This window comes from Dermochelys coriacea, chromosome 13 (assembly GCF_009764565.3).
Source record: "Dermochelys coriacea isolate rDerCor1 chromosome 13, rDerCor1.pri.v4, whole genome shotgun sequence".
Lineage (NCBI taxonomy): Eukaryota > Metazoa > Chordata > Testudines > Dermochelyidae > Dermochelys > Dermochelys coriacea.
This window is the reverse complement of record NC_050080.1, coordinates 40,996,327-41,012,003: the sequence shown is the minus strand read 5'-3', so window position 1 is coordinate 41,012,003 and position 15,677 is coordinate 40,996,327. Positions and strand designations below refer to the sequence as shown.

Sequence of the window (15,677 nt, the reverse complement as noted above, 5' to 3'; positions counted from 1 at the left end):
CAGCCAAGGGTAGCCTAGAATTCCTCCTTACCTGTAAGGGGTTAAGAAGCTCAAATAACCTGGTTGGCACCTGACCAAAAGGAACAATGGTAAAAGAAGATACTTTCAAATCCTGGGGGTGGGGGGAAGACTTTGTTTTGTGTGTTCTCTTGGGAAGCAGAGAAGCATCAGGTCAGAAAACTCCTTGTCCTATAAACCATCCTAACAGTCTCTGTTACAAAAATTGTAAGCAAAAGCCAGGCAAGGTGTGTTAGATTATCTTTTGTTTTGCCTGTGAATTTTTCCTTTGCTGGAGGGAGGTTTATTCCTGTTTTTCGTAACTTTGAAACTAAGCCTAGAGGAAGTTCTGCTGTGTTTTTGAATCTTTTGTTACCCTGTAAAGTTATTTTCCATCCTGATTTTACAGAAGTGCTTCTTACCTTTTTTTAAAATAAAATCCTTCTTTTAAAGAACCTGAACGATTTCTCTATTGTCCTAAGACCCAGGGGTTTGGGTTTGTGATCACTTTGTAACCAATTGGTTAGGATATTATTTTCAAGCCTCACCAGGAAAGGGGATGTAAGGGCTTGGGGGGATATTTTGCAGGAATAGGAACGCCAAGTGGTCCTTTCCCTGATTCTTTGTTAAATCACTTGGTGGTGGCAGCGTACCCTCCAAGGGCAAAGAATTTGTGCCTTGGGGAAGTTTTAACCTAAGCTGGTAGAAATAAGTTTAGGGGGTCTTTCATGTGGATCCCCACATCTGTACCCTAGAGTTCAGAGTGGGGAGGGAACCCTGACAGCATGTTTAGCAAAATCAAGGCTGAGAAAGTAACTGATTTCGCTCTGTAAATACATCAGGAGGGTAAATACCAGGGAGGGAGAAGAGCTACTGAAGCTAAAGGACAAAGTTGGCACCAGAACAAATGGGGATAAACTGGCCACGCATAAATTTAGGCTGGAAATGAGAAGAAGGTTTCCAACCATCAGAGGAGAGAAATTCTGGAATAGCCTCCCAGTAGGAGTGGGGCAAACAAGCTAGTGAGCTTGAAGATGGAGTTTGATAAATTTACAAATGGGATTACAAATGGGTTGCTTGTAATAGTATGGAAAGGACTTCATGACTCAGGAAGTCCCTTCCAGTCCCATCTGCCTATGTTCTGGAAATTCCAGGTTCTTTTGTCTGATTGCATCTCCTAGTGGAATGGTGATTTTTTTTTAAAAAAATCCCTAGATGTATAGATGTTAAACTGAGAAGGGGCCATTTGGTCACCTTGTCTGACCTCCAGCATAACCCAGGGCAGGAGGTTTCACCCAGACACTTGGGTGATTGAATGAATTCCCTCCGTCCATTACTGAACCCAGTAACTGAGCACTAGTGTTATAAAGCTCTTGGAAGGGTTAGTTTTTTGTCAGTAAATGTTGGTGAACACTGATTTAATCGTACACACAAACTGACAAAAATATCTCCATCGATAAATAATCAAAATTTAGCTAGGCAAAGTAAGAAAGATGTTGCTTGAGCACTTATTAGAATTTAATTGAAGGAGATTTACTTTGTATATTTTGACATGTGATGTTGACAATTTGTGTTAAGGGTTATAAAGCTTTAACTTTTTATAGCACAACATCAAATAATTATTGTCTGATACCTCCATAATTTCCCACAACTATGAACATTTAAATAGCTAAAAATAGAAACAAATGTTTAAAAATAGAACATGGATATTATCTGTTGAAATTATAAAAAATATAATTCTGCCCGGGAGGATAGATTCATGGATTTTAAGGATTAAAGAGGCCAATTTGATAACCCAGTATAACCTCCTGCGTAGCTCAGACCAGAGAATTTCACCCCTGGGATTCCTGAGTCGAGTCCAGTAACTCGGTGTTGAATTGGAGTGAATCCTTGAGAAAGTTGTCTCTTATTGGTTTACAGATTTCAGGGGTGGAAAATCCACCGTGTCTTTTGGTAAATTATCTCAATGGACTGTTAACTTTTTGTAACCATAGTTCCTGTCTGAATCAGTCTAGCTTCAGCCCACAGCCACTGGATCTAGTGCTGCCTTTGGCTGCTAATGGAAAGCACCCTCTGTTATCAGAGATCTCTTCACTAAGCAGGTGTGTATAGACTGGGATCAAGTCACCTACATGTAAATGTCTACACCTAGGAACAAAGAATGTGGGCCAAACATACAGGATGGGGGACTCTGTCCTGGGAAGCAGTGACCCTGAAAAAGATTTGGGTGTCATGGTGGATAATCAGCTGAACTGGAGTTCCCAGTGCAACACTGTGGCCAAAAGGGCTAATGTGATCGTGGGCTGCATAATCAGGGGAATCTTGAGTAGGAGCAGAGAGGTTATTTTGTCTCTGTATTTGGCACTGATGCTACAGCTGCTGGAATCCTGTGTCCAGTTCTGGTGCCCACAATTCAAAAGGATGTTGATAAATTGGAGAGGGTTCAGAGAAGAGCCATGAGAATGATTAAAGGATGAGAAAACCTGCCCTATTGTGAGACATGCAAGCAGCTCAATCTATTTAGTTTAACAAAGAGAAGGTTACAGTCTATAAGTACCTACATGGGGAACAACTGTTTTAATAATGGGCTCTTCAATCTAGCAGAGGAACATCTAACATGATCCAATGGCTAGAAGTTGAAGCTAGACAAATTCAGACTGGAAATAAGGAATACATTTTGAACAATGACAGTGATTAACCACTGGAACAATTTACCAATGATCATGGTAGATACTCCATCAGCAGCAATTTTAAAATCGAGACTGGATGTTTTTCTAAAAGATCCACTCCAGGAATTATTTTGGGGAAATTCTGCAGCCTGAGTTACAGAGGAGATCAGATGAGATGATCACAGTGGTTCCTTCTGGCCTTGGAATCTGATCTGTGAATGTATAAACCTCTTAACTTTCTCATCAGCAAGCTGAATAGACCCAGCATTTCCCCTTATCTCTCTTTGTAAGGTGAAAAGACACGGACATACCTGAGGCTCTTTTCTGAGCCCATGGTGTGGAGGGTAGAGGTGTGTGTCTCTGTGTGAACGGCTTGTGTACCATGATTTATCAGTTGTCTTGTATGTGGACTGGGTTGTTGGGTCTAATGACTGTGTGTAGAGATCCTTGCTATTAACCAGACATCAGTGTCTGCGACAGGTTTATCTGGCTAATGGTTTCTTTCCTTCTTTCTCCTCCACACGCAGGCTGGGATTTCCAAGGGAGCCCAAGGGAGTGAGGCACTGCAAACATCAATGGGAATTGGGCACTTTCTTTTTAAAAAAATCGCCTGTAGAGTGAGTGTTTCAAATCCCCCTCAGGGAAGCGGATGCCCCCATCCACTCATTTTGAGTGTCCAAATCCCTTAACTGGCTTTGAACCTCCCACGTGCCCAGGATCTGCATGTCTTGCACCAGATCCCAGCGAAGAGCTCTGCTCGGCACACATCCCCATGATTCCCTGCCTGGTACAGTGCGTGGACCTCCCTCAAAGAGCCTGCTGCATGCATGGGGAGAATGTCACCATGGTGATGCACTTTGTATTGCTCAGCCTCTCCAAGAGCCAGGAGCTGCAGCTGGCTCTCTTTGCCCTCTTCTCCAACACTTACCTGATCATCCTGGTGGGGAACGTCCTCATCATGGTGATGGTGGCCAAAGACTGGTGCCTCCACACCCCCATGTACTTTTTCCTGGGGAACCTCTCCTTCATTGACCTCTGCCACGCCTCGGTCACGGCCCCCAAGATGCTGGCTGATCTCCTTTCCATGGAGAAGATGATCTCCTTCGGGGGCTGCATGGCCAGCTTTTCTTCCTCCACCTCTGCACCTGCACCAAGATCTTCCTCCTGACCATCATGGCCTATGACCGCTATGTGGCCATCTGTCACCCACTGCAGTACCCCACGCTCATGAGCATGCGAGCCTACACCTGGCTGGTGGGGGGCTGTGGTCTCGAGCCACTGTCCACTCCCTGGTGCAGACAGTGCTCACCGTCCGGCTGCCCTACTGTGGCCCAAACATCATCAATAACTTCTTCTGCGACGTGCCGCCTGTCATCAAGCTGGCCTGCACTGACACCTACCTGATGGGGGTGTTGATCATCTCTAACAGCAGCATGATCTCTCTCACCTGCTTCCTGGCCCTGCTAGGCTCTGCCCTGGTGATCCTGGTATCTCTGCAGAGTTGGAGCGCTGAAGGGTGGTGCAAAGCGTTCTCCACCTGCGCTTCCCACTTGGCGGTGGTGGGGTTGTTCTTTGGGCCCTGCATCTTCATCTACATCTGCCCTGCCACCAGCTTCTCACTGGACAAGGTTGTGTCAGTTTTCTACACAGTGGTGACACCGGTGCTCAATCCGGTGATCTACACCCTGAGGAACCAGGAGGTGAAGGGGGCCATGAGGAAGCTGAGGGAGAGACAGGTCTTCTCCAAGGGGAAATAGGGTAATGTCCAGACAGATGGGATCCATATGGAGGAGAACCCTCCAAGGTAGGAATGGACCAGTGCATGGGGAAATGGGGTCCAGAGGGATGGATTGAAACACACACACACACAAATACACAAACATTAACACATTTTTTCTTTACTGTGGTTACCAACAACAATAAAGCTGAGAGGATGTAAGTCCAAGGGAATGTAACAACAAAGCAGGAAGGGAAGGAAAGCTCTCCTGGGTGCCGGACACAGAGTCCGATGCACTGAGCACATGCTATCGACTGATATTATCCCCGGGCTTAACTTGTCCAAAGGCCCAAGCTCGCGTCATTAAAGTTACTTTGCAAGAGTCCTTTTTTCTCTGTACTTCTTCTTCAAAGTTCTGTGGAGCCAGAAGCGCCAGGAAACTCCGCTGTGGAATTCTCCTCCGTGCATTCTCTGTTCCCCGCCATATTTCACCAGAGTTAGAAGAGATTTTACTTTGGAATCTGTCACACCATTAGGTCAGGGGCTGCTCAATAGAGCACGTGGGGAGCCCAGGGCTGGCCAAGCAGGGGACTATGGGTTGGGATTGAGGGACACTAACAGAGCTGGACGGTGTGGGGAGTGCAGGAAGGCGGTGGGTTGGGATAGAGGGGCACCACCAGAGCTGAGTGTGTGGGGTCTCAGAACTAGTCACAAGTGACCATAGATGTCTGAGTTTACCAAGGGTCACTCAGTGGAATATTTTGCAATAGGACCTGGGAGTCCTGTCTCCCAGCCCCCCTGCTCTATCCCAGTGGTTCTCAACCTTTCCAGACGACTGTTCCCCAAACAACCAAATCAGGGGTCTGATTTGTCTTGTGTACTCCCAAGTTTCACCTCACTTAAAAATAACTTAAAAATTACAAAATCAGACCTAAAAATACAGATGTCACAACACACTCATACTGAACAATGGCTGACTTTCTCATTTGAACCATATCATTATAAAATAAATCAACTGGAATAGAAATATTGTATTGACATTTAACTGTATGGTGTGTATAGAGCAGCATAAGCAAGTCATTGTCTGTATGAAATTTTAGTTTGTACTGGTTTTGCTAGCGCTTTTTCTGTAGCCTGTTGTAAAACTAGGCCAATATCTAGATGAGTTGATGGACCTCCTGGAAGACCTCTGCGTACCTCCTTCTAATCTCTCCTGGGGGAATGCAGAGGTCTTCCATGGGGTATCCGTACCCCTGGTTGAGAACCACTGCTCTAACCCACTAGACCCCACTCCCCACACAGAGCTGAGGATAGAACCCAGGAGTCCTGGCTCCCAGCCCTTGCTCGACCTCTTAGATTTCATCCCCACTCCCAAGTTTTGGGGGCTTTGTCTGGGTGGGGGTGAGAAGCTTGAATAGGTGATGAGTTTATGGGTAGGTGGGACATTACTATTCCCTAGGGGTCACTCCAGTCCATCGATGACTGGTGGGAATGCAGGGAGAGTTGGACAGTGAAACAGCCCAAATGCGAGGTGCTGGGACCATTGTGTCACTTCTTACACCAGCAGGCTGGTGCAGTCTCTCCTGAGAGCTGATTCTGCTTCTGTCTCTTCCATGTGCCTCATCACACTCCTGCTGCTACTTTTAATTAGATCCTGAACAACTCATTCCGGAGGCAGCATCAGCCCAGCTGGACTTCCTTCGAAAACTTGTAACGGCACCCAGAGGAATTGATTAGAAGGATGCAAACTTGTGCTGGAGACTTTGCAATGACATGGAACAGAGATAAGAGGCCAGATACCCAATGGGTGTAAGTCAGGCACAACTCCACTGGAGTCAGTGGGGCCAGATTCCACACTGGTGCAAATTGGCCATAACTCCACTGGAGTCAATGGGGACCAGGTCCCCAGGTAGTGTAAATCACCCATAGCTCCATTAGAGTCAATGGGACAGATTCCCAGCTGCTCTAAATTACCCACTCATTCATGCACCAAGGGTTTAGAACCGTCAACCTAGGAATGGCCAGGCCAGATCAGACTGGGGCCGATCCAGCCCAGATTTCTGTCTTGACAGTGCCCGGTACCAGCGATGGAAACCGCCTAGAGGAAAGTTTCCTCCATCCCCTGTCTGTTAGCGTTGGGTTTATGCTCAGAACTCGGAGAGTTAATGACCCTTCCAAACTATCTAATGCAACTCTGGATATTCTCCTTAGCCATCTTGTTAAGTGAGATGTGTTAAACCAGAGGCGGAGGTCAGAACAGATTAGATGAGCCTTAAGAGACAGCTAAACCAACCCACTGAAGACAAATGGGGTATTTGAGCCTACCCAGCAGTTTAGACTTTGTGGGCAGAAAGCACCAAAGGGCTTTGTCATTGTAGGTCTGTGGTATAACACAAGCAAAGGGACACAAGGCTAGAAAGGGACAGCAGCAAGAGAGAAGGAGAGCCAACTACGCAGCCTGAACCAGCTGGCTGAAAGAGTTTGGTGTTAGAAGCAAAGAAGCTATCCCTGTTTTTTGCTTCTCTCCAGTGTCTGGAGAAGCAGGACTGTACATTCCTTGTCAATAAACACAAGTCCATCAGCGAAAATACCAGACTTCCTTGTCGATTTCTGCTCCCAACCGGAACACCCCCAGCTCCCCAAACTTGGACTAGCTGCTACGTCAAAAGGGATAACGATATCAACGTGGCATTGTATGAAGCCCTACTGAGTGGAGCTGGGCAAAACTCAGGATTTCCATGCCATGGGAAAACTGGACATTTTGAAATTTGTTTTCGTTCTGAATTCAGAACAAAAAACAACAACAAATGTTCAAGCTTTCCCACTTTCAGGTCAATAAAAATGTTCTGTTCTGATTTCAGTTTTAAAAAATATTGTAAATTGTAATTGATACTGTAATGTACAATTAAGTAAATTTTGAAATAAAATGAAACATCAAAAGGTTTCATTCCGATAAGGTCAGAATGAAATATTTTGACTTTCTCAAAATGTTTTCTCCCACCCCCTCCTGTCCATCAAAATAGACACAGTCCCATGGAAAATTTCAAATTCAACAAAATGTGCTTTTTTGACAGAAAATGTTCAGGTGGAGAATGTTTTACTTGTTGCATTGCGAACTCTCAGTGGTACCATGAGATATTGAGTTCCAGTGGCTAAATATTTCTTGTGATAACAGGTGGAGACAGGCTAGCACCTGAATATTTTTCCTGAAAAAATGCAGATTTGGATTGACTGAAACATTTCACACATAAGAATAAGAAAAATAAGAACGGCCATGGTTGGCCAGACCAAAGACCCATCTAGCCCAGTAGCCTGTCTTCAGACTGTGGCCAGTGCCAGATGCTTCAGGAGGAATGAACAGAACAGGGCAATTATTAGGTGATCCATCCTCTGTTGTCCAGTCCCAGCATCTGGCAGTCTCAGGCTTAGCCATCTTGGCTAATAGCCATTGATGGACCTATCCTCCATGAACATTCACCATGAATTCATGTTTATTTTGCTGAATTGTTTGATAGGGAAAAAACATTCTGAAAAAATAAAAATGTTACATTTTGAAAATAAAATGTTTTGATTTTTTGATTTGAGATAATTTTTCTTTCAAAGTTTATTTAGATTTTGTTAAGTTTTTTTTTAAAAGTTAAAAAAATGAAACAAAAAATTCAGTTTCAGATTGAAGGAGACATTTCATTCTACCCAAAATTATCCCTCCCTTTCCCCCCTACATAATTTTTTGGGACTGCCAGAGAACCAAAAAATAATTTATTCTGTTAGCTCTGGTAAGCAGCACTCAAGCTTAACGCCCATCTCCCCATCCCCCAATAGGCCAGTTAGCTTGACCATAAACCACCACTTAACTTGAGCTAGAAATTGGTGAGTGTGTATGGGAGTTGGGTTAGGGGGGCGATACTCAAGTTACACCATGAGTAATCATGGCAGTGAAGAAATCCCTAAAGATGGACAGATACCGAGATAAAACAGAGATGGGTGGTGGAGAAGTGATAAATATTCATAGAGTCATAGATACAAAGGCCAGAAGAGACCACTGTGATCATCTATTCTGGCCTCCTGTGTGACACAGGCCAGAGAACTGCCCCAAAAACGATTCCTTGGGACTCAGGGTCATTTGTCTCTGGAATTGACCTGCCTCACCTGCAGTTTGTGCAGTGCCTGCTGTATGTCCTTGTTCTTCAGAGTGTTGATGATGGGGTTAAGCAGCGGGGTGACGGCCGTGAAGAACACCGACACCACCTTGTCTATGGCCAGGGCTCTTGGCTGGCCTGAGGTAGAGGAAGATGCAGTGGCCCAGGAAGAGCGTCACCACCGTCAGGTGGGTGACGCAGGTGGAGAGTGCTTAGTGCTGCCCCTTGGAGAAGTGGTTCCTCAGGGAGATGAGGATGACTGCGTAGGATACCACCAGCACCACGAAGCAGGCCACAGAGATGAGCCCTGAGTTGGAGACAATGAGCACCTCAAAGACATAGGTGTCAGTGCAGGCCAGCTGGAGGACCAATGGGACATCGCAGAAGAAGTTGTCAATGGCATTGGGGCCACAATACGGGAGGTTAAGGGTCAGGGCAGTCAGGGCCATGGAGTGAACCAGCCCACCCAGCCACATGGTCACTGCCAGCTTCACCTGTGGCTCATGATGGTGCCCTAGTGCATGGGGTTGCAGATGGCTGCCTAGCGGTCGTAGGCCATGACGGTGAGGAGGAGGATCTCGGTGCAGGCGAAGAGGTGGAGGAAGAACATCTGGGCAATGCATTCACCAAAGGAGATGGTCTTCCTCTCCACTAGGAAGTCAGCCAGCATCTTGGGCATCACCACTGAGGAGTGGCAGATGTCGATGAAAGAGAGGTTGTTGAGGAAAAAGTACATGGGGGTGTGCAGGCATTGGTCGTAGGCGATGGTGAAGACGATGAGTGTGTTCCCCTGCACGATCAAGATGTAGATGACTGCGAAGAAGCCGAACAGAACCAGCTCTAGGGCGTGGTTGGTGCTTAGGCCAGAAAGGATGAACTGATTTACTCTGCTCTCATTCCGCGCCACCATGTTCTGTCTTGGGTTTATTGCCCCTGTAAGAATGGACATGATGGGAGAGGCAGGTGGTTAGTTGAGGGATACATGTTGCAAGAAGTGATGGCAGATATTTGGTGCCAACATTCTGAAGCCCTGTGCAAGAGAAGAGCCAGGAAAAATGTGCAGAATGCACACAAGAGAAGAACCATGCAACACCTGTCGAGCTGGTCAAAACTTGGGAATTTCTGTTCCACAGGAAAATTCCAGGGTTTAAAAAAAATGTTCTCATTCTGATTTGGAATAAAAACTTGAAAATTCAAAATTTCCTGCAGAAATGAAATTGTGAAATTTTACATTTCGGAAAAATCAAACTGTTCCGTTTTACTTTTTTAAAAGATGAAATGGAGCATCTGGCTGCCCTGACTCCCAGGGATTTCTTATGCTGCCCTGACTCCTGCAGTTTCCCTGGGCTCTCCCTGATTCTGGGAGACTCAAGACTCTGCCCCCGACTCCAGCTTTAAAATCTGTTCAAGAGTAGAGAAGAACAAAAATATATGTAACAAAAGAGTCATGCACAACGCATGCAAAGGATAGCCCTGCAGAGCGTATGCAATGGGAAAGCCATGGAAAAATCCATGCCACAAGAGAACTTTTGAAAATGAGTGCAAGGGAAGAGATGTGGAAAACATTTGTAACAGGACAGCAGTGCAAAATGTGCGAAGCAAGAAATCTGTGTGAAATGTGTGCAGCTGGAGAGCTGTGCAGACTGGTAAATAGATCAGGCCCGTTGGGCTGCTTGAGCAGAGTCACAGTTCTTCCCCTGCTCCCTCACACATGCTCTAGGAGGTAGTAACCCTCTACAAGTGCATGGCAGCATTCTAGCCCCTATCCTTGCTTGGTTGGGCCCTGTAGGGGCCTAAGTGATGGCCACTGTCTTGGCTAGCTAACCAGGGATTGACCTGTGGACCTTCATGGTTAAAAGCATGCTGCACCTTGAGCAAGACAGGCTTTGCTCACTGCCGCTAGCACAGACCCATATCCCCTGCATATGGGGCTCAACAGGGGCATATAAGGCACCAGCCTACTGCAAATAATAAGGGCTGTTCAAGCATTTCCCTGTGCAAAGAGTTTTAAATGAACAATTAGCTTTTGTTCAGAAAACTTTGCTCAGTTTTTGTTTTTTAATTTTCTGATTTTTTAAATTTTACAAAAAAAATTTCCCCCTATTTCCCCCCCTTCCCTGCATTTTTTAGTAGGAAAATGTCAAAGGGCAGTAACAGGTGACAGATGTTAGTTGTGTCACTTAATGCAGATCTGGAAGAAGTTCAGTTACGATACCAATGAGAGCCAGATATAACTTGAATAGAACAGAAGAGAACAGAGAAAATTATAATATAACAGAGGAAATTAGGAGAGAAGAGAAAACCCTGATAACTTTTCATTGAAAGTGACATTTTTTTCATGAATTTTTTGATAAAATAAATTGGAAGTGTTTGAAATTTTCCATGTAATCCTTTTTCCTAGACTTTTAGGCCAGAAGGAACCATTATGATAGTCTAACCTAACCTTCTCCATCACATGGCCCAGAGAATGTCACCCAATAATTTCTGCATTACGACCATAACCCCTGTTTGAGCTAGAGGGAATCTGTAGGAAAGTCCTCTAGCCTTGATGGAGAAGTGATGGAGAATCTGCCATGTCTCTGTGTAAATTTCTCCAATGGTTTAGTTCCATTCACTGTTCACAAAAAGAAAAGGAGTACCGGTGGCACCTTAGAGACTAACAAATTTATTAGAGCATAAGCTTTCGTGAGCTACAGCTCACTTCATCGGATGCATTTGGTGGAAAAAACAGAGGAGAGATTTATATACACACACACAGAGAACATGAAACAATGGGTTTATCATACACACTCTAAGGAGAGTGATCACTTAAGATAAGCCATCACCAGCAGCAGGGGGGGAAAGGGGGAAAACCTTTCATGGTGACAAGCAAGGTAGGCTAATTCCAGCAGTTAACAAGAATATCAAAGGAACAGTGGGGGGTGGGGTGGGAGGGAGAAATACCATGGGGAAATAGTTTTACTTTGTGTAATGACTCATCCATTCCCAGTCTCTATTCAAGCCTAAGTTAATTGTATCCAGTTTGCAAATTAATTCCAATTCAACAGTCTCTCGTTGGAGTCTGTTTTTGAAGCTTTTTTGTTGAAGTATAGCCACTCTAAGATCTGTGATCGAGTGACCAGAGAGATTGAAGTGTTCTCCAACTGGTTTTTGAATGTTATAATTCTTGACGTCTGATTTGTGTCCATTCATTCTTTTACGTAGAGACTGTCCAGTTTGGCCAATGTACATGGCAGAGGGGCATTGCTGGCACATGATGGCATATATCACATTGGTAGATGCGCAGGTGAACGAGCCTCTGATAGTGTGGCTGATGTGATTAGGCCCTATGATGGTATCCCCTGAATAGATATGTGGACAGAGTTGGCAACGGGCTTTGTTGCAAGGATAGGTTCCTGGATTAGTGGTTCTGTTCCCCTACTGTTACTCACACCTTCTTGTCAACTGTTGAAAATGGGCCATTCTGATTATCACTACAAAAGTTTTTTTTCTCCTGCGGATAATCGCCCACCTTAATTGATTAGTCTTGTTATTGTTTGTATGACAACACCCATTTTTTCATGTTCTCTGTGTATACATATCTTCATACTGTATTTTCCACTGCATGCATCTGATGAAGTGGGTTTTAGCCCATGAAAGCTTATGCCCAAATAAATGTGTTAGATATTACAGAGAGATAGATGGGGCAGCTTTCTCTTTCTCATACACATCGGCATTCTGAGCAGGGCTCATTCAGTCAGTAGGGGACAGACAGACACACATACTCTAATCTTCCCTCAAAGAAAGGTACTAGCATAAACCACATTTAGTTAAAAGTTACTTGACTAGGTTACCTGGGGAGGTGTGGAATCCTCAAGTATAATTATGCAGGCTAAAAAATAATTTGAAGAGCAATTAGCAAAAGAGAAAAACTGGCAGCACAATGTTTTTTAAGTACATCAGGAGCAGAAAGCCTGCCAAACAATCAATTGGGCCACTGGGCCATGCAGGTGCTAAAGGGACACTCAAGGAAGACAAGGCCATTCCAGGGAAGCTAAATGAATTCTTTGCATCGGTCTTTACTGCAGAGGATGTGAGGGAGATTCCCACACCTGAGCCACTCTTTTTTGGGTGATAAATCAGAGGAACTGTCCCAGATTCAGGTGTCATTAGAGGAGGTTTTGCAACAAACTGATAATTTAAACAGTAATAAATCACCAGGACCAGATGGTATCACCCAACAGTTCTGAAGGAAACCAAATATGAAATTGCAGAACTACTAACTGTGGCATGTAACCTATCATTTAAATCATCCTCCATATCAGATGACTGAAGGATAGCTAATGTAATGCCAATTTTTTAAAAAGGCTTCAGAAGCAAACCTGGCAATTACAAGCAGGTATGCCTAACTTTAGTGCCAGGCAAATTGGTTGAAGCCATAGTAAAGAACAGAATTAATCAGACACATAGATGAACATGATACATTGGGGAAGAGTCAACACAGCTTTTGTAAAGGGAAATCATGCCTCACCAATCTATTAGAATTCTTTGAAAGTGTCAACAAGCAAGTTGACAAGAATGATCCAGTTGTTATAGTGTACTTGGACTTTCAGAAAAACTTTGACAAGGTCCCACACCAAAAGCTCTTAAGCAAAGTAAGCTGTCATGGAATAAGAGGGAAAGTCCTCTCACGGATCAGTAACTGGTTAAAAAAAGAGGAAAGAAAGGGTAGGAATAAAGGCTCACTTTTCACAATGAAAAGAGGTAAATAGCAGGGTCTCCCAAGGATCTGTACTGGGAACTGTGTTATTTAACATATTCATAATTGATCTAGAAAAGGGGATGAATAGCGAGGTGGCAAAATTTGCAGATGATACAAAATGACTCAAGATAGTGTAGTACAAAGCAGACTTCAAAGATTTACAAAGGGACTCACAAAACTGGGTGACTGGGCAACAAAATGGCAGATGAAATTCAATGTTGATAAATGCAAAGTAATGAAGGTTGGAAAACATAATCCCACATATACATATAAAATGATGGGGTCTAAATTAGCTGTTACCGCTCAAGAAAGAGATCTTGGAGTTGTCATGGATACTTCTCGGAAAACATCTGCTCAATGTACAGCAGCAGTCAAAAAAACTATCAGAGTGTTGGGAACCATTAGGGCAGGGATAGATAATAAGACAGAAAATATCATGATGCCTCTATATAAATCCAAGGTACACCCACACGAAGAATACTGTGTGCATTTCTGGTCACCCCATCCTGAAAAAGACATACTATAATTGGAAAAGGTATAGAATAGGGCAACAAAAATGATGAGGGGTATGGAATAGCTTCCATAAAAGGAGAGATTAATAAGACCGGGATTGTTCAGTTTAGAAAAGAGATGACTAAAGGGGGATATGATAGAAGTCTATAAAATCATAAATGGTGTGGTGAATGTGAATAAGAAAGTGTTATTTACTCCTTCACATAGCACATTAACCAGGGGTCACCCAATGAAATTAATAGGCACACCTGTGGAACTCAGCCTGTGGAACTCATTGCCAGGGGATGTAGTGAAGGCCAAAAGTATAACTGTGTTCAAAAAAGAATTAGCTATGTTCATGGAAGATAGACCCATCAATGGCTATTAGCCAAGACGGTAAAGGATAAAACCCATGCTCGGGGTGTCCCTAAACCTCTGACTGCTGGAAGATGGGACTGGACAACAGGAGATGGATCACTGGGTAATTGTCCTGCTCCATTCATTCCCTCTGACATATCTGGCACTGGGCACTCTTGGAAGACAGGATACTGGGCTAGACAGACCATTGATCTGACCTAGTAGGGCTGTTCTAATGTTAATCCCCATCTTTTGAGGTTTTTTAAGAACAGGTTGGACAAACACCTGGCAGGGATGGTTTTGCTTGGTCCTGTCTCAGTGTGGGGGGAATGGACTAGATCATCTCTCACGGTCCCTTCCAGCCCCAAATTGGTACATTTAATAAGATCATAGAAATGTTCTGTGCATACGTCTCTAATAAAGGTGAAACAAGCAGTCAAAAGATGTGAAATCCCAAAGTAACTAAGGTTTTCTGAAGTTATGACAGAAATAGTAAAGCAACAAAAATCAAACAAAACTACCCCCCCTCCAACCAATCAAACCCAAATAGCAGCAGATTTTTTTTAAAAAAAACCCCCAAATTGAATGAAAAAAACCTTACTCGTGTTGTAGTATCTCAATGCTTAGGGCTCTCTGGACAGTCGTTGCATCTGGGCTAACTCCTAATACTTCGCTTCTGTGAACTAAAAAATAAAATTTGGGACTTCTCTGTCTAAAGCAGAAGCAGCAGAATTGCCCTTTGTACCTGTCTCTGATTATTTAAATTTATCAGAGAAATCAATTATAGTGTGTATTTAACGGGCAGTTTCTGTTTTGCTGCCAATAATATCAAAATCATTGGTGAGTAGGTTAACGCTTTGTTCCTGATTTTAGGGTTCTGTAATAGATAGCTGGTGATTTAACAGTGGAGGCTTTTTAAAAAACAAGTTTTCTTGACTAATTTTCCAATAATCTTTGTTGTGCAAATATGAACCTAATGGTCCAATTTCTCGGTCTACTTCCTCAGAATGCAGTGACCCCTGTGCTAATTCAGTGTTGCTCTTCCTAGGCATTAATGCTCAATCTTCGTATAATAAAGAAGGATTTCTAGGTGAATTCTACTCGCAGGAGTTCCCCATAACATTGAGCTCCAGAGCCACTGCAGGGCAGTGGTCTAAACCCCCAACTATAGAAACTTTTGTCCTGCTGTACATTTGTTGCGAAGTGACATCAATTTGTGCTGAGTCCCTAAGAAAAATTTTGTGCTCCAGGGACTTGATGTTGTCTGACTTGCAGCTGAGTTGCAAGGGGAGTTGTTAAGATGGCCAAAGTTTTTGAAGGTACAAACTTTGTGAGAGTTTAACAGCTGCCACTGGGATTGGAGTCCTAAAGCTAGATCCACAGCTGGTGTTAATCAGAAGAACTCTATTGGTGTCAATGAGCCAGATCCCCAGTTGGTGTAAATTGGCTGTTGCTCCAATGGTGTCAAGAAAGCAGCATTGATTTACTGGGGAAGCTGAGGATCTGGACACTGGAAGTATGTTTGTGAAATGGCCTTTAGGACGGAAAGCATCTGTTTAACTCAT

At 43.9% G+C, this 15,677-nt stretch overlaps 1 protein-coding gene and 1 pseudogene across 1 annotated transcript; one reads left to right on the top strand and one right to left on the bottom strand.

The window, feature by feature from the left end:
* Positions 1 to 3,489: 3,489 nt before the first annotated feature.
* LOC119841975 (olfactory receptor 4E2-like) lies at positions 3,490 to 4,423 on the top strand. The gene is given in 3 exon segments (XM_038369831.1): positions 3,490 to 3,781; positions 3,784 to 3,921; positions 3,924 to 4,423. Coding segments are annotated over 3 exon segments (930 nt in total).
* Positions 4,424 to 8,502: 4,079 nt separating this feature from the next.
* Positions 8,503 to 9,538, bottom strand: LOC119842041 (annotated as a pseudogene).
* Between the last annotated feature and the right edge of the window lie 6,139 nt (positions 9,539 to 15,677).